Source organism: Lepidochelys olivacea, assembly GCF_965140295.1.
Source record: "Lepidochelys olivacea isolate rLepOli2 genome assembly, chromosome: 7".
NCBI classification, from domain to species: domain Eukaryota; kingdom Metazoa; phylum Chordata; order Testudines; family Cheloniidae; genus Lepidochelys; species Lepidochelys olivacea.
The window spans coordinates 116,775,311-116,797,857 of NC_140417.1; the positions used below are offsets into that span (position 1 = coordinate 116,775,311).

The 22,547-nt window shown below is 41.6% G+C and overlaps 1 protein-coding gene across 3 annotated transcripts in view; it reads right to left on the reverse strand.

Moving 5' to 3' along the window:
- Positions 1 to 16,729: 16,729 nt before the first annotated feature.
- SHOC2 (SHOC2 leucine rich repeat scaffold protein) overlaps positions 16,730 to 22,547 on the reverse strand; it is a 102,520-nt gene continuing 96,702 nt past the window's right edge. For 2 of the 3 annotated variants that reach the window (XM_084633277.1, XM_084633276.1), the window contains 2 exons: positions 19,014 to 19,131; positions 16,730 to 16,987 (listed from right to left, as the gene is read on the reverse strand). In XM_084633277.1, the coding sequence (XP_084489403.1) occupies positions 16,779 to 16,987; positions 19,014 to 19,131 (327 nt within the window). In that variant the 3' untranslated portion in view covers positions 16,730 to 16,778. Of the gene's footprint in view, positions 16,988 to 17,483; positions 17,857 to 19,013; positions 19,132 to 22,547 lie in introns of those variants that run through there. The other variant, XM_084633278.1, reaches the window with a different exon arrangement.

Sequence of the window (22,547 nt, forward strand, 5' to 3'; positions counted from 1 at the left end):
GCCATTCCCTTCCCTCCTCCTGCCCCAACTTGCAACTTATTTCACCCCTCCCCCCCTTTGTGACTGTGTGGGTCTGTTTACACAGTGGTCCTGCCCTCACCGGGCTTCCTTTGTTCTGTTTCAGGCTTTTCCACTGCTCTTCCCTCCCCACCCCACATAAGAGGAGGAAGCATCTTCTTCCAACACATTCCCTTCACAGCTCTCTGAGCAGTTGTTAAGAGTTGCTCTCCATTGTCCTCAGTCGGGGGAAGACATTCTTTTGGGTTGGTCGGGCATGGTGGGCACATGTACAGAAGGGTATTTGTGATGCAGCAGTTTTCAGAACAGCAGCTCCATCACATTAGCCACAATTCATAAGCTGTAGAACCAGGTCCCCAAAACCATCACAGAAGGCGCCCCCAGCATGCACGGAGACATACATAGAGATGACTTCTCAGTGTTTGCAGTGCATCACCTGGATGGACTCCTCAGAGCCAGAGGAGAAAGGCAGCCCCATGGCTCCCTCTGAAGGCCACAGCATTGCCTCAGCAAAAGGAGCCCTAAGAGCCTCATGGCCAGCATCAATTCCAGGCCTGGAGTCAACAGGGTGCCCTCAGCTTCCAGCAAAAGAGGGAGGCTGGAGTCTGGATCCAAAGTGGCTCAGGTTCTGGGACACAGCTCTCCCAGCAGACACATCTTGGCCTTATCTTGTTCAGCGTCTGACTTCACAGGGCTGGCTCTAACTCCTCTATTTATCACCTTTCCACACTGACCTCTGGTGGGCTCAGCTCACAGCCGGTGGCCGCATGGAGTCTGCTAATCTGCTTAACCACGGTACAGGAAACCCTCTGCACAGCTTCCCAGACAGCTACTAAGCATACGCCGTAACGACCACACCCTCTCCTGCAGAGCAGCGGTTCTCAGCCAGGGGTACGCATGCTCCTGGGGTATGCAGAGGTCATCCAGTGAGTACAGCTCTGGATTTGCCTAGTTTTACAACAGGCTACATAGAAAGCACTGGCCAAGTCTGTACAGACTAAAATTTCATACAATGACTTGTTTATCCTGCTGTATGTACCACACACTGAACTGTAAGTACAATATTTATATTCCAATTGATTTATTTTCTAACTATCTGGTAAAAATGAGAAAGTCAGCAATTTTTCAGTACTCGTGGCTGTGACACTTGTGTATTTTTGTGTCTGATTTTGTAAGCAAGTCGTTTTTAAATGAGGTGAAACTTCAGGGTACGCCAGACAAATCAGACTCCTGAAAGGGGTACAGTGGTCTGGGAAGGTTGAGAGCCACTGATCTAGATACCTGGGCCCCTGCCCATTGCCCTGCGCACGGGTGCAAAGACAGAGAATTCAGCTCAAGTCCACAACTCCTGCCCCCTGCCTCTCTCTCCTCTTTAGACTTAACAACAAATCAGTTGCTGGAGTACAAGCATGTGGGTTACATATGTGCCCCCTAAGCTGGAGCCACACAAAGACCTGACAAAGCAGCAGGAATTATTCTGCTTTCTGGGCTTGTTCTGTGGATTTTACAAAGGCAATTTTACTATGGCATGTAATACACTTCCTTCTCCCCACTGACCTCCCATCCCCCCACACACATTAATTTGGAACCTGTATCCCTCAAAAAGGACAGCCCTCTACTGTGTGAACTAAAGGAATAACTCCATTACTTTGCACCAGTGGTAGGCTATTCTCCTCTGCGTGAGCTAACTGCTGGAGGGACATGTATCATACCCTTGACGTGCATATTACCCTAACACTTCTTGTCATTCCCATTGTCAGCAGCAGGGGATGCCGGAAGGAAGCAGTATCCATAGGTTTCTGCCTTATCACTTAAGCCCTATGGAAAGTAATTGCTCCCACTCCATGGAAGAGGATGGGCTGTCACACCTGGGAGGGAAATCCTCTGAGGAGCTATAATAAATACTGCTGGGTGACACACTCAGAAAGAGGAAGCCAAGCAGCTATGCCTGGGCCACATCTCTGCAGGAACAGGCCAGGGGTCCATGTTTGAACTCTGAATGGCAGATGTTGCCATACGGCTTGCGTGTGCCTGCCTGCCAGTGTCCAAGCTACAGCTAAAAACACCAGATCTAATGGGGGGAAGGGGAAACCTCCTTTCTCAAGCCAGCATCTTCTGTCCTGGTATTGGTTTGTAGACTCCACAGACGTGTTTCAGAGAAAAAATATTCTTTTTATTATCTGCAATTTTATTTGTCTAGTGTTTAATTTCTTACTACACAGATCTGAGGGGTATTTGTTTTCATAAGATGCGCTGGAGAAGTTTAATGCTGACTTTCAGCTTTATCACTAATTCAGCATTACTAGTTGCTTTCCAACTATCTAAAATAGCTCCCTGCCCCAAAGAGGTGACAGTCTGAGATTCTACAGGTACAGGTTCTTTGTGTGTAATGATATAGACATAATACAGCAAGTGAAGACAAAGAGATTGGGAGGCGGCTGGGAGAAGGGTTACAACAAAGAAAGAGCACTGTCTTGCTTTGTAATTTGCACACATTTTTGTTGGTTCTGATTTCCGCTCCCCAAAGAAATCCTAGAATCCCTGGATGAAATTCTGGCCCCATTGAAATCAATAGTAAAACTTCCATTGACTTCAAGGGGGCCAGGATTTCACCTCAGGTCTTTAAATGTCACAGATCCATTATTAAAACTCAAGTCAGTGTGTATTAGAGCTAGGTGAAAAAATGGATGTTTTGGTTGGCTAGCCATTCTGAAAAAATAAAAATAAATCAAGAAACAAAGTAATTTCATGTCAAACTAAATGTTTTGTTTAGATTTCGTCCTCTTTAAAATGCTTTTGATTTAAAAAAAATAAATAAAAGGAAACTTTGAAATGAAAACTCATTTCAAACCAAATAATCAACACGTTTCATTTCAAAAGTGTTGAAAAACTAAACATTTCAATTTTTCAGAATTTTTTTAGGGTGTTTTTTTTTTTTAAACTGAAACAATTTGGCAAAATCAACAGAGATTCACCGACTGTTTTCATATTGCTAAATCTGCATTTCCCACCCCTTTTAAAAAAAAAAACCCTTTAGTGCAAAAAATGTCACACAGCCCCAGTATGTACATCCAGCACACACAGGTCTTTGCTGCTCTGGATTAACTCTTTTTCGTTATTCCTGGGGTGTACATTTCTACCCCAGCATAGAAGAACAATGCAAAACCCTCCTGCTCCACTTCAGCCTTTGAACTTGAGTGAACACCACCTTGAGTGCATATCCCCGTCAATGATTTCACTATCAACATCACAAATCACATTGCCTCTGCTCCCCAAGTCATCCTGGGAGCAATGCCATTTAGGGCTGAAGAGACATATTGTTCCTTCACTTGTTATTCTGCTATTTACTGTATGTCAGTGTGACTTAAATCGAATGGCAGTAGGATTAAAAGGGAAAATAAATTTCGGAGAAATGCTTACAACCTCCTACAGCTGGTTACAGCTGAACTTTTCCTGAACTCGGCTTTCCATTTATTGAGCCTGAATGATTTGCTGGGTTACAACAGTAATGAAGTGGCAATTGCCATATGGTGTCCAAGTGTTACTGAAAACCAAGAGAAAGGAGTAAATGCAGCTGAATGCATTGAGAAAAAGAGAACACTCTAAATCTGGCACAGTGGCCTAACAGATCGAAAACTCACCACCATACAGAATGGCGGTTCTGGTCGGAGTTTTAATTTATTCAAAACAAGTCTGTTTTAATTAGGCATTACTTACTGTACTACAAAGCAACCTGCCACCAGACCAGGAGTGGACAGTAATGACAGACCGACACAGTGAACAACCCAGCCAAGTATGTAACCCTAGCCTAAGCAGATTTCCGTGCATAATCCTGACAGATATCCTAGGCTAGGGCTCCTACCACCAGTATAGCTTGTTGGGCAAATAAAATCTGATTGAATTAAATTCACTGCTGAAAATTGTAGTAAATCCCTCACCAAAATCTGTTCTGGGTTTGCAGTCAGGTCGGTGTGAGACGACAGCAACAAGTAATTGTGGAAAATTTAACAACATCCTACTGGAGAAAAAGCTACGTCTTTCAATGAAGAGCCTCAGGGATTGGGAGGGGAGAGTGAAATGTATGCGTGAATTGACTAGGTTATAAGCTTTGTTAATATTTTTCTAATAAATGACAACACTTTAGTGGGATTATGGGGAATGTGCTTCAATAAAATTAATTATAATTATCAAACTATTTCAGAACTCTGTAAGGAACGGAAAATGCTCTGTATTTAAGGTACTAAAACTAATGTTTGTTCTGATTGCTAAGTGGTAGGAGGAAAAGACTGACCATAGAAATAATTGCTATTTAACTAAAACTCCTCCTTACCCAAATCTTGGCCCTGGTCTACACTACAGTTAGGTCAACATAAGGCAGTTTATGTCAACCTAACTATGTACACACTACAGCCTTGCTTCCACTGATGTAAGTGCCCCACTACACCAACATCATAACTCCACCTCCCTCCAGGAGGCGTGGGGCTTATGTCGGCGTAGTTGAGGCGACGCAGTGTCAATGCAGACCCTGCCTTCCTTATATCAGCTGTGGTTGCAGTGGAGCAGTGAAACTGACAAGAAAGCCTGGCTCCTCAGCTGGGCTGCTGCTGGGTCTGTGCTCCAAACTGGATTGCCATCCAGGCTCCTGGCTTGGGCTGCCCCACAGGGTCCCCACCGGGAGCATGGCAGTCGACTAAACTCCAGGTGCAGATCTCCGGGCCGCAGAAGCCCAGGGGTCAGCTGGGTTCCCAGGGGGGCATGTGCGGAGCTGAGAGACCCTGAGAGCTCTCAGCCTCCCCCCCCCACACACACACACTGCCCCTCTTCATTCGCTGGAAGCTCTCCTGGTGAGGATTTGCACCGTCAATAGAAGTGTGGACATCAGCCACCTCAGTAATTACTAGGTTGACTTAAGATTGTAGTGTAGACATGCCCTTAGTTATCTACCCCACACTGAATCACTTATTCAGAAAGCCCCGTGATAATCCAACCCCTCCTGTTTAGCTAAATGTCTGTGACATCCCTGAAAGTCCAGATCAGCGTGGTTGCACGCTATTTTTAAAGGTATGATAATCAAGTATCCAATGAATTAACAGCAAAGGTATGAAATAAGAAGCAAATCTTCTGTTCATCTATCCAGCAAGGTTTTTGTCATGATGCCCATCACTGCCACCCATCCTATAGGTGTGGTGCAGGAGACTCAGAGCTAGTTTCTCAACTGTTCTGCTCAAGAGTAGGCGGGTGGACACCAGGCTGTTTGTTAAGACTGCTGGCTCTAGAAAATAGGCGAGACTATGGTATGTGATTAACAGGAAGCCATGGGAAAACTCATAAAATGTCTGACCCTTCTTAGCTGTTATTTACTACAGTGCATTTAAAAAGCATAGTGGCTTTGGAATAGATGTTAAATGGGTATAAAATGCTTGCATCTATATCGCATTTTGTTAGGTATGTCCTGACTACTGGAAACACTGATTAACAGCTCAAAGAACAAAGAGGACCAGGCGCTGCGTCCTGCCTGCCTCCACTTACCTCCAGCTGGATTTCATAGCTTTCATAATGACTGGAAGGTATGATTAGATCATCTAGTCTGATCTTCTATATTTCACAGGCCATTACATTTCATCCAGATACCCCTATATTGACTCCATATTAAACTAAAGCAGCTGAGTCCTCATGAGAGTAAATTGTTATTTGCCACAGGCAGAGAACAAAAGAGACTGAGGTGCTACCATAGTCTAAGGCCCCTGAAGTGACAAGAAATTGTATAGGTCAGATATGCCCAGATGATCCCGGCCGGCGATCCACATTCTATAGGAGGCAAAAAAACAAACAAACCCAAGGTCCCTGGCAGTCTCACCAGGGGAAAAATTCATTCCTAACACCAAATCTAGTGACCAGTTTGACCCTGAGCATGTGAGCCAAGGTATACCAGCCAGATGTCTAGAAAAAGAATTCTCTGTACCACCTCAGAGAACCGGACTAGTGTCCTGTCTCCACCTATGGCCAATCTTTGATTCTTCAGAGAAAGGAAAAAACAAAACAAAACCCACATCAGAATATATCTTGCCAATTGTGCATCGGCAGGGGGGGAAGGGGGATTCCCTCCTGACTCCTGCAGATGACTGGCTGAAGGCCTGAAGCATGAGATTTGCTTATAGTCAGTGTCTTAACTCAGAGCTGCAAGAGTTATGAGCCTATTGAGGGTAAGGCAAGCAATCTTGTTCTCCCCATGGCCCGTGAAGAAAGGGAATGAAAAGGAGGGGTTCATAGATTTACAGATTCCAAGACCAGAAGGAACCACACCAATCATCCAGCCAAAACCCTCAAACACAGGCCATAGAATTTCTCCCAGAAGCTGGATTAAGCCATATTCTTTAGAAAGATATCTATCATTGTTTTCGAGACTCCACACAAGGATGAGTCCTCCACCTCCCCTAATGAACTGTTTAATGTTCAATTAGCCTCACAGCTAGGAAACGGTCTTATTTCAAAGTTGAACTTCTAGCCATTGGATCTTGTGATGCCTTTGTCAAAAATACTGAAAAGCCCCCCACGATCAGAGCTCTTTTCTGTGTGTAAGAATCTAGACACGGCAATCAAAACACCTCTCGATAAATTGAGCACATCATGAGGCTTGTTTTCCAGCTCCGGGATAATATTTTGTGGCCCTGCTTTCAACTCTCTCCAGCATTTCCAAATCCTTCTTGAAGTGTGGACACCAGAACTGGCCACCGTATTCTAGTAGCAGTCTTATCAATGTTGTTAACAGAAAGATTGCTTCCTTACTTCTACTTGATAGTATATTCCTCTGTTTATACAGCCAAGAATCACATTCGCCCTTTCTGCCACAGCATCCTACTGAGCGCTCCTGTTGATGCAATTATCCATGATCAGCCCCAAGTCCTTCCCGTTAACCAGGATGTTCAGATCACTCAGTGGCAGTAACCCTGCCCTCCTCATTGTTTACTAGCCCACCCATCTGTGTGTCATCGGCAAACATTACCAGCAAAGATTTTATAGGGTCATCTAGACCGCTGATAAAAATATTATATAGAATTCAAAAACAGACCCCTGGGAGAGCCCTCTAGAAACAGCCCCACTCATTGGTATCTCCCCATTAATACTACATTTTGAGATCAGTGAGCCACTTTTTAATCCTGACCTGTCAGTGCCCCACAGTGCAAGTTTGTAATCAAAACGTTGTATGGGGCTAACTCAAATGCCTTGGAGAAACCCAAGTCTATTATATTGACATAGTGGCAGCAGAGCTGCCTCGAAGACAGAGCTCCACCCTCTCCTGGGAAACAAAGGGCATGTGGGGACCAGGTACTGTCTGCCTCATGCCTCTCCATCTTCAACAGGCCTTATTTTCAGTAGCTTGCACTCCAGCTGCCCTATGCTCTCACTGTCCTCCCCAATTTCCCGCTTTATCCCCTTTCCTTCTCCCTCATCTCATTTCCCCTTCTCCTTCACGTTCATTGCCTCCGCACCTCTCCAAAGTCCACGTCAAACTCCTGCCCCACCCCACTACCTCCCATTGCATCTGCTCTCTCCCATCCTCCTGGTTCTGGACTGCTCTGCTCACACCTTCTCTCTCATTTAGCCCCTACCCTCAGGCACACTAACTTTGGCTTCCATGTTGATGGCTCATCCCATCTTCACTGGGTTTCCTTAACTTCCTTATTCAATCTCCAGTTCTGAACCATCTCTTTTACTCAAGGCCTTGCCCTGAACTCATCAAGCCTTGTTCTCGCTCTGCTCAAAACTTTCCAGTTCCCTCCCGCTGTGGTCTTTAATATTGCTCATTGCCATGTCCTTCATTCAGCCTTGCACTGACTTCCAACTCATCCATATCCATGATTACTCTACAGCTCTCAGTCCCATAATTCCCTCCATTGATTCCAGGATGCTTGTACCTCCACTCCTGTCACCTCTCCATCCATTCCAACACACAGATCTCGTTCCTCACCTGACGTTTCCTTCCTCCACTGATATAACTGGAGAAAATCCAAGGAGTCTAGAATTTAAAGAGGCAAAAAGTAGGAGAGGGATAGGACACGGGGACAGTCAGGACACAGATTGTTGGTTCCATATTTTTGGTTCTCTCTCCCAGTCCATCTAATTATCACTGCATGGAGAGGAAAGGGATGGGAAAACAGGCCTTGAAGAATTGTGATCTGAAGCAGGAGAAAATGGAGGCAAAGAACAGGACCAGAAACCATATGGAAAGAGCTTTCAACTAGAGCTGTGCAGAGCAGGTAATTCCATTTTGTGGAAGATTTTGATATGTTGATTTTTGGTTCCATTCCAATTTGGAATGAAACCCCAGCATTTCAGAATTCTTCATGAAAGGGAACAGACCCTCAGCCCACCTGGCAGGCTACCCCAGAGCCACAGACTCAGAAAACCATGGGGTCTTGTCTCCAAGGCAGTCCACTTGGAGGGTTGCCCTACAGCTCCGCACGCAGGAAGCCAAGTCTCAGCACTTGAGAGCTACAGCTTCTAGGGGAGCTCTTATATTCATTTTGATGGCTTACATGGGCCCCAAGAGTCAAAGGCATTAACATGACCCTGAAACTGTTGAATAAACAGGTTTAAAGAAGGTTATGGGTTTGGCATACAAAGACCTCAGACTGTTTAGTACCAGGGCAAATGCAGCCTAAAACACCTTTAGTGTTTTATTAAAGGCAGAGGAAAAAAGGGAGGGAAGGGTTAAAGCATTTGAAATGTAAAGTATTATGAAAGGCTTTCATTTTAACATCACCCCGTGTTCCCTTTCCCTGGAGAGGGTTTTCAGATGGAACCCTCCCCTTACCATCTCTTGGATGCTATTAACGATGGGAATAGCTGTTCTTTTGCGAAAAAAAGAAGTTGGGTGAGATGGACTGGTGTTGTCAGCGTTGCTGTGGTTGTTAAAGTCTGATTCCATTTCCTAGATGACAAAACAAGCCAAATACACACAAAAGGTGAAAGCAAAGATAGAAACTGCATTTTCTAGCTCTGGTGTTGATGCTCACTTGCAACCTCACTGCTGAAAAAACAAAGACACAGCACTCAGGGTTATCAGCCACTCTGACGCCTGCCAAACTTGTACCAGCATCAGGCTGCTTCGGGAGAGTATTGCTTTTAGCTGCCTCTTTCTAGTCACAGCAGTGTTGCAAATTATACAGTCTTGGCAAACTGAGCCAGACTAATTGAACCAAAGACAAAAGGAGGCTAGAAAAGGAGAAGAAATGGGGGCGGAGGGGGAGAGAAAAAGGACACACAAAGTAGGTGAGGACAAAGTGTCAGATCTCAGATGATGGTGAGAATTTAACTGGAGCTGGTGGAGGTGACCTTGAATTATATCATTAGTCTTTTTGTTTGCGCTTATTCAATCTGTCACTTTTTTGCATCTTTTCCCCTCAACATTTTTTGTTATAGGTTATTGTGACATTTTATGAACTTTCACCCATTTTTCACAGTTGAGCTCACAATTAAGGTACATTTGTAGGCCCATTTATCACAACAGACCCTGGCTTCATGGCAACCTGCCAGGTGAGCAGAAGAGGAGCTTAGGAGGATAATTAACATCATGGTGCAGGACGCAGGCTGGTCTCACAAACTATTGTTATACCCTTACTCCAAACCATCACACTGCCAATCTAATTACCTCCTGCTCTCAAGATTTTCTCTTCCTGCAGAAGTTGACTAAGATGACTGGTAAATTAGCTTTGGTGCCATCTGATTTGCTTGACCCATAGATATAAGTCTAGCTATGGTTAGGAGACTGGTTTTTTTTTCATTGATGCTCTCTACTCCTGGTGACAGACAATGGTCAGCTGTCCATGGTTTTATTTCTTGATCTGCAATCTTTGATACTGGTGATCATGTCCTGCCCGACTATGGTGCAGTGGAAGAGACTACTATTCAGTGGTTCTGCTCTTTCCTACTTGATGTGTTCCAAAGAGTAGCAGTGGTGTATTTCTCATGCTCACCAAGCTCTCTCTTGGGTGTTGGTGTGCAATTTTCCATTCTGTTGACCCTTTTATTTTATTGTCTATGCACCAACATGCCTTGTCTTGTACAAGACAATTTTTTTCAAAATCCCATTAGGCACCTATTGACATTTTTAGGTGCCTAAATACATTTAAATATCTAGCTCTGGGGCACTTAAGGCCCCGATTGGGTAATGAACCCTGTATGAGTCCAGAGTCCTAGATAATCCTCACCCCACATTCCTTCCTAGCATTTGGAATCACCAAAAGGAACTAATTTAAGAGATCCAGACTTCAGACTTGTTGGCCAATGATATAGTGTTTATGAGGGAGGATGCCAGAAACTGGAACTTTATTCATTTTTCACACCACCAAAGGCAGTTTCTTGAAATTCAGGACCTGGTCCAATGCTTATCAGTTCACTTTACCCAAAAACTAATCGGAAGAAGCAGCAGATCACGATTGGTTGGGGATGTTGTTTCTGAGTTCCGTTAAGTCTCAGTGGTTACTGAGGATAGTCTAGCTGATGCCAATTATCAGCAGTCCGTTACTAATTTTGGTCGTGGTTGTTTTCAAGTGGGCATGTCTTAAATACAGAATTTTTCTGAGAGGGATCCAGTAAATAAGGAAAATGTAAAACTAAGTGATGCCCTGTGACAAATCACCACCACAGAAAAGGAAAGGAAGAGCAACTGAAGAAAAAACACAGCAACAATGGAGATTTATAAATGGTTTCAGAAAATTCTGAACATTAAAAGCTTAAGAAAGGCCCATTAAAATATTAATAGCTCTCCTGTCAAGCAATGTTAAAGCCATATCTTCCAGCACCATGGACTCTCCAATAGCATGAAAAAGTGCTTCTACGACTCGTATAGATATTTCCTCTCACTGTGTTTTAATCAATAAACTATTTTAATAAGTTGAAGTCATTTAAAACGAGGGCAATTTCTATTTGTCTCAAAATTAACTGCAGGAGATAGTGTAATTCTTGCAATTATGGTTAATTCAATAAAGCATAGCAACTGCTGCAGTAGTTTCTATAGAACAGATTTAACCCCAAATTGATCATTTTGTAATGGGATCATTTTCCACTAATAGAATACTTGGCATTTATCTTCAGAGCTTTAACTAATTAATTTTCATGAAATACGTGTATTATCCCTATTTTACAGATGGGGAAATTGACACACTAAGAGGTGAAGTGACATGCCAAAGGCGACCATGGGAAAGAGGATCAGAGCTAGGATTTAGAACACAGGAGTCCCTGGCTCCTAGTTCTCTGCTCAGGTTGCTAGATCACTCATAGTATGCAGATTGACATACAAGTCAAAGATGTCATACTATAATTATCAGACACTCTGGCCAGGTCCTCAGCTGGTGTAAATTGGCATAGCGCCATTGACTTCAGTGCAGCAGGGCTCAAATACTATAGTGATAAGTAGCAGTGATGCCTGTATGCTAGTTGAGAATCTGGCTCACTATTTTAAAGATACTCAACTATGATTAGCATTTTGATAGGGGCTGACGGGTTGGAGGGGAGCGGCGGGGGATGCATCGAAGTTGAACCCTTAAGATGTTCTCATTTCAAACAAGTATTAAGAACTCTCTTTTTGGTTTGCAGAACATGATGTAAATATTTACTACTTGAAACACTGAAGATGTATCATACGAGCTACACATACTTGCAAGATAACTTTCAAAGCTACATAATAGCACTTTGAAAATGTTTTCTTTTATTAAACCAAATATTAAATCCAGGTGATTTCTTGTCTCTTAAGAACTGTAGTTTCACATCTATTTTCATGTATGTGGTTATTTGGAACTCATTTTGCACTAAAATCTATAGTCACGGTTTCTTTTTCCTTCTAAACAGAATGATCCTATATTGTTTTCTTTGAGTCTTACTGTATAATAATATAATAACATGAAAGTAAAAAGTTTTACCAACATTTGCTTTATAAAGGTGTGCAATTTACATTTTTATGTTTAGAGCAGTTACTGTCATGCAATTTTTGAAGTATAAGTTTCCTGAAATCGGTATACATTAAACTTCATATTTTACTTGGAAAAACATCTTCAAAAGAGTGAAGAGGTATATAATGAAAATGCAGTTCTCAATCATTTGTGACACTGCGAAAGTATGATTTACATCCAGGTTAAGTTAGATTTTAACACTAGAAAACTTTCAAAAGACTCAGTGGCAGCTCATTTACAAATATACTATTTATAATGAATGCATTGATACAGAATGACATTTATAAAAAAGCAAGGCAATCTTTTATATTATAGACATAACAATCAACATTACAATAATTCAGATTAAAAGTACATTTTTTTGTAGACTGTTTACACTTTTGTTTAGCTTTTGATCACAAATTAATGTGATCTGGTATTTTTCCACAGCAAAAATCCTGTGCAGACCTGTTTAAGACCGAAACATCAGAATAATAAACATAAATCTTCTGATCACGAGAATAAAAACAAAAACCGTTAGATACTGTTTGTAGATACTATCGTTTGTTTGTAATTGTCCTAACTGTGCCTTTTAAGTTTGTGTGTTGTGCAAATTACTGCCAACTGTACGTCTAATTAAAAGCAAGTTCTGGCATGCCGATTAAAGATACAATTGAGGTGCAATATTGACTATACAAAAATACTCTGCTGCATTCAGATTCCTTACTAATACAAAAGATATTGTAACACTCCCTTGATATGTTATGATTTTGTATTGATCCTTAAGAGAGAAACAAGGAAAGGAAGAAACATCTGATAAAAGTTTTTCCATTAAAAAAGGTATTCTGCATACGTCCAGGATTAAAGATGGTACTCCAAGTTTTTGTTTTTCAGGTGCTGCAATGGGTTCAAGTGCTAACCAGCTGGACAATGTTTCTACGTCCTGTTTTTTAAAACCACTTAAGTGAACAAACTTTATTGTTCTTTCAAGAAGTTTGAACACATGATTTCTTACACAACTAACAAAACTGCACAAAAACCCTAAAACCAAAAGAGGCACTGAAGCATCAAATATTCTACAACACTAAGTTGTTTTAAAATAAAGTAACATGAATTTAAGAGTTTCCAATAGCATAGGGCAAGTTAAAAAAAGGCCAGGTATACAACCATATGACCAAACTGCACAGGTTGTGTTCAGCTAGATGTTTTTGTTTAGGAAATTAAATGTGAGGCAGCCAGAGAGGGAACATTATTATTTATGAAAACCAAGCATTTTCAAAGCCAAGAATTAGCAGCCAAATTTCTATTTAGTCACTTTAAACACAATATAACTTGTTTCAAAACTAAAAGTCATATTGCCAATTATTCTTCCTTTACATTTAATCAATGTTTTTAAAAAGACAACCCTTATAATCAGTTTTATACTTATCAGAGTACCATAATACTATACTCTGTAGCATGGTATTTTGCTTTTGTTAGTAAAGGCATAGTTCATGAGTGTCCTATAAATACAAGTGCTGATACTTCCACAGGCAGGCAATAGAGGTCATGATTTGATTTGCACCCAGATTTCTAAAGATTGGCACACTTTTTATAATCTCTTATTTATTTCAGAGATAGCACTACCCAGAACAGTATTACAAGGGACAAAAGTTTTAACAGAAATCTGGCTCACCGCTTTGACCATCCTAGTCTTAAAAAGTACCCCTTAGAACCTTATTAGTCCATCTTGCTCATGCTTCAATACCATATATTTTTCAGGACTGAGTTCTTTCTTCTCATTTTTAATTTAATCAGCATGATCCAAAATTCTTAAACATATATACAAACCCCACTCAATGGCATTTGGCATTAAAGACAACCTAAAAACTGTACTTAGTTAACAGATGCACAATGCAACATCCTGGAAAATTAAAAAAAGTTATGTCAGGTTATAGAATTGTTTTAAATGATCAAGGTGTCAGATAAATAGCTGAGGGACTAATAACATTTATACATTAAAGCTTATTCCAAGCAATGATACTCACCCATTTAACACCAAAATTAAATAACTCATTTTATAAGGAAACTTCTTGAATTCTTTGAGTTAATTCTTTGCACCAGAACTTAATATCTCATGCTGTTTTACTCACACTCCCTCTAGACATTGCAAGAAGTATTTACTTCAAAAGTACAAAATTGAACTCCCAAACAGGACTCAGGAGTATTTGGCTTTGAAGCTACTATTTTAGCACAAGGATACATTGAAAAATATCCTGTTTTTAACATAGCTATGTTTTAATTCATTACTTTATTCCTACAAGTGTAATGGAGATGGGTTTTTTTTTTTTTTAAGAGTGTAAAAAGTATTTTTGGTAAGCCAACTTCTCATCCAACCAAGTTTTTGGAAGAGGGGGTCAGCTCCAATTGTACAGTCATTAACCATGTACCTTAACAAGATGAATAAAACAGATCAAAATATTTACATACTAAACAATCTTAATTCCATAAATGCAGCCCAACAGCATCTATACCTGACTGTCTAGCAGTGGCAATGGAAACGCTTCAGGAGGAGGCAACCTGCTATTAGATGCACTATTACTTGGAACTTTTAAGAAGCACCTAAAATGACTCCTCTTGGGCTAGTTTCCTACTGTATTACACACCTAAAATCTTGCTCTATTGTAACAGATCGAGACACAAGTTATCTCATAAATTAAAGGGCAAAATTGTCTCATCAAAAATGGGAGATTAGGGGTGCAAACGGGGAACACAACTGATATGCTTAAGACACAGGGGCAGCCACCTTTGTTTTAAGGAATCATATTAATCAGAAACTGTTTTCCCAAGTGAACTGAGGGAGCAAGAAGTAGGTTTCAGCAGTAAATTCAGAAGTTAGATTACAGTCTTCAAAGCTACACATTTCAGCATCTTCATATTTTAACATATTACTGCTGAGAAAGATTAACTCCAGGCAGAGCTGTAATAAACTAGTTTCTTTTATAATCTAAAATCTAAACTGAAAAGCTACAGTAGATGTAAAAAACAAGGGAGGGGAACGGACATTACTTGGTAAAATCCAGTGACATCTACAATAGTTTTACAGCACGTTTGAGCCCTCTACGGTTTTATATCTCCACCTGCCTTCCATTTAAAAGCTGTTCCTCGTTAATAAAAAAACATCAGACAAAACAGAATGCAAAGTTACTGTTAATGCTGGAAAAAACCAGACCAAAGGCAATACATAAAATTAAGCATGTCTAAAAGCCAAAAATTATACTCCCCAAACTTCTGCACGGGATATAGATTTTTTCTGACATCATTTGATTTAATTTCATTCAAAAGATAGTCATCTCTAAGTCACAATAGTCCAGCAGCAATTCCATTATAATGAGTATAAATTGGACAGTTTAATCAACATCTGAAATGTAACTGCCTTTAGAGTTTCCATCTTCTTAAAGAAAAGATCATCTTAAACTGATCTTGCAAGTGGAGTGATAGCATCTATTTCACTGCAGCATCTTTAGCTTTCTAAGCAGTCAAGCAAATTCAAATAAAATCGCATGTGAACCACGTACAGTGTTTCTTCTGAGTGATCAGCATCTGTGCACAAATGAAAAGGTGCCTCTTTTTAACAGAACGTTCTTTAATACTGAAATTGACAGGATGAGGTTAAAAAAACAGACGTGGTACTGAACTGAATATTTTGAAGCAAGTGCCCCAGCTGTGGGGAAAAGTGCATTTAGTTCAGCAGCAAAACAGCACAGTGTGGAGCTATTGTGCTTGGACACAGAAGTTCCATAATGGAAGGAGGTACAAGGCAAGTCAAGATATAAAACCATAGTACGTTGTTAACCAACCTTAAAACTTACATATATTGCAGTGTTTAAAAGTAAGACATTCATTTATTGTACAAGGTCTATGAGGAATCCTTAAAATTGCCTGTTGTCGTTTATGACCCAACATTATAACAACAAAAAGATAATATATATTATTTCCTTGCCATTCAACTGTACTGTTAGACCTTATGAATCTGTAACTTCACAAAACAAAAACTGCTCTTCACTGAGACCAATCTGAAAAGGTTACTTGTGCTAGAAAAGACCAACCACAAAAGGCTCAGTTCAGATATGTTATGCCCACAACTGATAACTCAGGGAAGCAAGACTTACAAGAATTCAAGCTTTTTTGACTGCATCTTTTCCACCTACCAGTTGTTTTGATGAGTAAATATTTTTAGTATACAAACCAGCTGATAAAAATTCTTCAACAGAAGCATATAAATTCTAGATTGATTAAAACAGAGCAAATCAAAACAAAACAAAATCCAGTGATTTACTCTGACTGTAAACAATATAAAAACACCGCTTGTTTCAAATCTCAAAATAAATTAAAGAAAATCCCACCAACTTCAGGATGTGTGACCCTACCAGGTTTTGACACATAGGAGAGGGAGGAAAACAGAAAAGAAAAGTTCACCATAAAAGATTGCGCATTTTTTGCTAACTGAAAGTAGATCTAAGTAAAAACTACTCTTTTCCCTTAAATTTAACAACTTTTGAATTTGTTGGCAATTGCTTAAAGTGAACTGGCATTTCCAGATTACTCAGACAAACATCCACCAAATTCAGCAAAGAAAACTTAGACAAGCATTTTTACAGAATAAAAAAAATCTAAATGGCTATGATTCCTCTATTAGCAGAAACACATAATGCAGTCTTAAATTTGCCTTTTTATATTATTTATATATTTTTATATATAATATAATATTATATGTATATTATATTATATATAATGACAACATTAATGCAGTTTGTATTTTGTACAGTGTATGGGACAATCCAATTTACATCAGACCATGGCACGATATGGTCCCTGCATTTTTAGGAACTGAATGATGAAGGAGGGTCCCCCAGCAACGATCTGAGGTGGAAGGTGGCTGAGTGGGCAGTTCTCAATACTCATTATTGACAGTTTGCTGCAGAGCGCCAGCTCAAAGGGAAGGCTGTGCAGATTGGGATTGTCATTCAAATACAGTTCTTCCAGATTCTCCAGTGTACCTGGTTAAAATAAAACATTCATAAATATAAAAGTAAAATATCCCTTTTGTTTCACATGGTAAGCTTATAACATATACGTAGAAGCTTTTAAACTCACAAGGGAAATTCAGTTGGAAATTCTCTACCATGGAAACAACCCATGTCCACTTCTATTTTCAAGCATAGCAACCTCCTTGCCCACAGGGGTCTAAGTAAGAGTCACATTCAGCTTAATTCTCTGTAGTGATGGTCACTGAAAGGTTTCCATTCAAAGTGTGATTTCTACACAAATCAACCAATATGATGTGCTAGAGAGCAGAGTAACATTCTCTTTCTTGCCCATGCTTACCTATCTTGGAGGCCAAAATCCAAACTACATCCCTGTATATAGATCCTTTCATTGCAGTCCCTACAGATCACGTATACAAATACTATAAGCACTGCTCCTGTTCTGAGGACCAGCTCCACTTTAGATTAATAAAAATGGTAAAAAAAAAAAAAAAAATACAACACTTGTTCATGGCAGTATAGTATTGCACCATTGGTTTGTCAAAGCTTCCCAGTGATGTTGCATTGGGGACACTGGCAGGAGCATTAACTGAGCAAAGACAGGTTTACACAGAGTAATTCTTTAAGGGAGTGAGTGGCATGTGGAAAATGATGTGCTTGGACACATACCGCAAAATACCAATAAGAGTTTCAATGCTAACTGGAAGTAGGTATTGTTAGAATTGTTTTACTATTATTTGTATTACTGTAGTTACAATTAGCAGAATTTTTTCTATCATGTAACAGTTCACAGTCGCAGAGTCAGTAATGAGAATATGTAAATCTCTACTGAATACTCCTGCTGCCTTACAACACTCACCTCTTGGTGAAACATCAAAGACCTAGAGGAGAAGCAGAGAGGGTGACAGGCGTGTTAGAGGGTTAAAGAGCATGTTGGGGAAGGAAAGGTTTCAGGACCACTGGTGGACTGGGAGAGCGTGCGAAAGGTTCAGAGTACAAGCAGGGGAACCACATGTAGAATCTGAGGAAGATTGGGGAGCCAGGGTGAGAGACTGCAAAGCAGAAAGGGCAGAGTTGAGCAGAACTCTGAGCGCTATCCGATAATTCTACATGAGACAATCAAATTTGAAAACTTTAATAACCAGTCTCTACCACTCACTAGAGTGTTTTAAACATAGTCATTTATTTTAACTCTATAGATTAGAGTATAAGGCACCTGAGCTCAACTAATTTATGATCTAGAATGCATAGGGCCAGGTTTAGCTGAGATTTGGCCCTTCTCACTCCAACACATGTGCAAGATTTGCACTGGCTGTGATGGTGTTTCACTGGAGGTGCTGACACTGCTGAAGTATCTGTTTCCCTCTTCTCTAGCCATGTGGCGCTGTATTTCTCACTCGTTTTCATGGCGTTTAGGTCTCTTTTATTCTCTTTCCTCTCCTTTCCCTGTATTTCCTTCTCCTCTTCTCTTGTCTCAGCAAGGCGAGCAGCAGTGTGATGATATGCAAATGGAAAGATTTGTAGAAGGAAAGTGCCTCTCCTAGATTCCCTCTGCAGCCCCTTTCCTCACATAAAATTTTACTTCTGCAGCATGGCCAGAAAGAAAAGTCATAGGATTAGTCTGATTCCTTTCCTAATGAGTCCTTACAGGGAAATGGTTGGAAAGGAAAGTTGTCGAAACTGACTGGCACTACACAATCCTATAAATTTATCTTTAGCACAGTGTGTGAAGAGCTTGATAGAGAAGGGAACTACTTAATCCAAGTCAGTTTCCCGCTACAAGTTCTTCACACACAGGTTAATCAGAAAAAGCTAAGTCATTTCTCTCATGAAAATAGAGAACGCATGTAATATTGTAGTGCTGGCAGAAATTTCAAGTAGGGGTGCATACCTCCTCACAATAAAAGTTTCTCCTTGAATTTTATGGTCTTTGTTTATGAACACAATAAATTTCTATCATTGTGTGTCTCCCAGAGGTATTTGGAGGTTATTGCTTAACCATCCTGTATATTTATATTTATCAGAAATAGCACCTTACCAATTTCTTCAGGAAGGTGTGTGAGAAGATTCTCTCCTAGCCCAAGATGTGTCAGATTGATGAGGTGACCAATTCCTCTTGGAAGGGTGGTCAACTGATTATTAGTCAAGACCAATTTCTGGTGGAGAAATAAGTTCTTAAAATTACTAACAGTGCCTTCAAACAGCCGAGTAACATCAGAAAATGTAGTTATTGAATTGACAGATTGTATCTCCAGCATAAGAATCTCTAGTTCTCTATGGCATTCAAATTCTCTGTTAACTATTATTAAACTTAATAAATAACATGCACTTTTATCCAAGGATATGAAGGCACTTCATAAGCTTTACTGAAACTTCAGGACAATTCTGTGAAGTCATTATTTTATTCATTTTATACCTGGTCAAACTGGGGCAGAGAAGAGAAGTTACTAAGTGTAACGGGAGGTTCTTCGAGATGTGTGGTCCCTATCTGTATTCCACACATAGGCACACATGCACCTGAGTCTGGAAGTTTTTCCAAGCAGAGTCTGTTCATCTGTACATGCACAGTATCGCCCCTCGTGCTCCTGACCCAGGGTTTAAAGGGTGGTGCGGGTCAATGCCACTCCATTTCCACCTGTTACCGCAATGTAACCAAGTCCAAAGCAGAGGGGAAGGAGGGCGGGTAGTGGAATATAGATAGGGACCACACATCTTGAAGAACCTCCAGTTATAGTAAGTAACCTTTCTTTCTTGTGCAGCTCCCTATGTGTATTCCACATGTGGGTGACTTGCAAGCAGCAATCAACGTGGAGTTGGGTGCAAGGAGGCTGGCAGCAGAGCTGTTTGTAAGACAGTCCTTCCTACTGCCACATCCATGGCTGTCTCGAGTCAGGACATAGTGTGCTGTAAATGTGTGGACAGATTGCCAAGTCACAGCTTTGTAAATGGGATGTCAGATAATGCTGTGGAGGCTGCTTGTGGTCATGTGGAGCGAACTGTAACACTCCCGAGAGGGGGAAGTTTTGCTATCTTATAGCATTTTAGCATGCATCCCCCTCCTTAGAAATCCTCTGTGAGGATATGGCTTGCCCCTTAATCTTTCTACTATGGTGACAGAGTCTCGAAAACTTTCTAACGGGCTTGGTTCTTTGCAGGTAGAATGCCTGGGTACATCTGACATCTATGGAGTATAGTTTGTCCTCAGGAGAGGCATGAGGTTTTGGAAAAATATAGGTAAGTGAGTTGATTGGCTGATATGGAATTCGGACACAGTCTTGGGGAGGAATTTGGGGTGTAGCTGGAGGGAGACCTTCTTCCTGGAATACTGTGTAGGGAGGGTCTGCCATCATGGCCACTAGCTCACTGACCCTTCTGGCCGAAGTGATGGCTATCAAGAATGCCACTTCCATGGGCAGGTGGGTCATGGCACAGGTTGCCATAGGTTCTAAGGACAGCCCTGTGAGAGCTGACAGGACAAGGTTAAGGTTCCACAAGGGCGTGGGTTTGATGACTGGTGAGAAGGTTCTGATCAAGCCCTTCATAAACCGCACTGTTGTCAGGTGTGCGAAGATATAGCAGCACTCTACTGGAGGAAGGAAAGCGATAATCGCTGCTAGGTGTGCACGCAGCAAGCTAAGGACTAAAACCTGATGTTTTCAGGGCGAGGAGATAGTTGAGGATAATCTGAATGCCCACCATGGCGAGGGAATGGTGACAGCAGCATGCCCAATCAGCAAAGTGGCGCCATTTAGCCCAGTAGCACATTCTGGTAGATTCTTTCCTGCTTTGGTTAAGGATCTCCTGGACCAAGGCAGAGCATGAACGTTCCATGTCTGACGCCCATCCAAACACTGGGCCATGAGGTGGAGTGAGCTTGGGTTGTGGCGCCTGAGCCTGTTCTGCAGATGGACAGATCCTGACGGGTGGATGTATGGACAGCCTTAGGAGATCCATGAATCAGAACTGTCTGGGCCAACAGGGTGCTAGAAGGATGATGGTGGCTGTGTCTCAGCGAATCTTCTGAGGAACTTGTGGTACAAGGGGAATAGGGGGAAAAATGTATTGGAGGTCACCCAAGGGAGCAGAAGAGTGTCACTCTGAGTTGCTGCCGATGGCCCTCCCGGAGCAGAACATGAGAAGCTTTCTGTTAATCTGGGATGCAAAGAGGTCCCATAGGAGAGTACCCAACTGTGCAAAGATGTTGGTCAAAACTGTGTTGTGTATTTCCCAGTCATGGTCTACATGGACACTTCTGCTTAGTCTGTCCACTACAGAGTTCTGAGTGAATGGGAGATACGCAGCCTGTAAGGAAACCTGATTTCTGACATACCAGATCCACAGTCTGACTGCCTCCAAGCAGAGGAGACAAGATCACACTCCTCCCTGTTTGTTTGTTTATATATATACAAAACCATAGTGATATTGTCCAATAGGATTTGCACGTGGAGGGAGCATATGATGGGAAAGAAGGCCTTGCAGGCTATGCGGACTGCTCTCAGTTCCAGCAGGTTTTTAGGCCACCTGGCTTCCCATGGTGTCCATGTACTCTGGGCCGCATGGTAGGCCAGGTGAGCGTCCCATCCTGTAAGGGAGGCATCCATCACAATGGTGGCCCCTCAATATGGGAGGGCTGCAGGGTGTTTCAACCACGGTCTGCGTCGGGTTGGACTACCAAGCAAGAGAAGCAAGAACTCCTGAGGGAACAGTAGCTCTGTAGTTAATGTGGTCCTTGGTTGGCCTGTAGGTAGAGTGGAGCTGGGCAAAAGGTGTCACATACTTGCATGCAGCCATGTGGCCCATGAAGGAGAGGCACCAACACAGCATAATGTGGGGTTTGCAGGTGATGTGCGTGATCAGGCTGCTCATCGTGTAAAATCTGTCCACTGGAAGGAAAGCTCACACTGAGACAGAGTCCAGCCTTGTTCCTATTAAATTTATTGTCTGTGTAGGTGACAAAATGGACCTGTCTTCGTTTATGCAGACACCTAAGGAGGCAAGGAGACATTGAAGGGAATCTATCGTGAAGACAACTTCTTGTCGGGAATGTCTCACCAGAAGCTAGCTGTGCAGGTATGGGAATACCGTATTTCCCTGGCATTGCATCTAGGCTACTACTACCGTGAACGCTTTCTTTCACAAAGCCCCGTGATGCTATCGCAAGACCAAAGAGAGGATGTGCAACTGGTATTGTTACTGTGTAATCCTGATTTGTAGGAATTTCCTATGTGATGGGTGAATGTCCACAAGGAAATATGCATCCTTCATGTCAAGAGGTGTGAACTACCCCACCCCCGCCTTCCTGGAGGAAGATGATTACTGATGCCAGTGTAATCATTGTGAATTTCAGCTTCCTGATGAAAATATTGAGCTGTCGAAAGTCCAGGATGGATCTCCACCTTCCACGGGGATGAGAAAATATGGGGAGCAGAACCTTCTTCCTCGCTATTGAGGCAGGATGCTCGCTATCACTCACTGGTGGAGTACGAAGTCTGTCTCTTGTTGATTAATCAATTGGTGGGAGGGGTCCCCCAGGGGTGGTCAGGTAGGAGGTTTGTGCGGAGAAAAGGAAAGG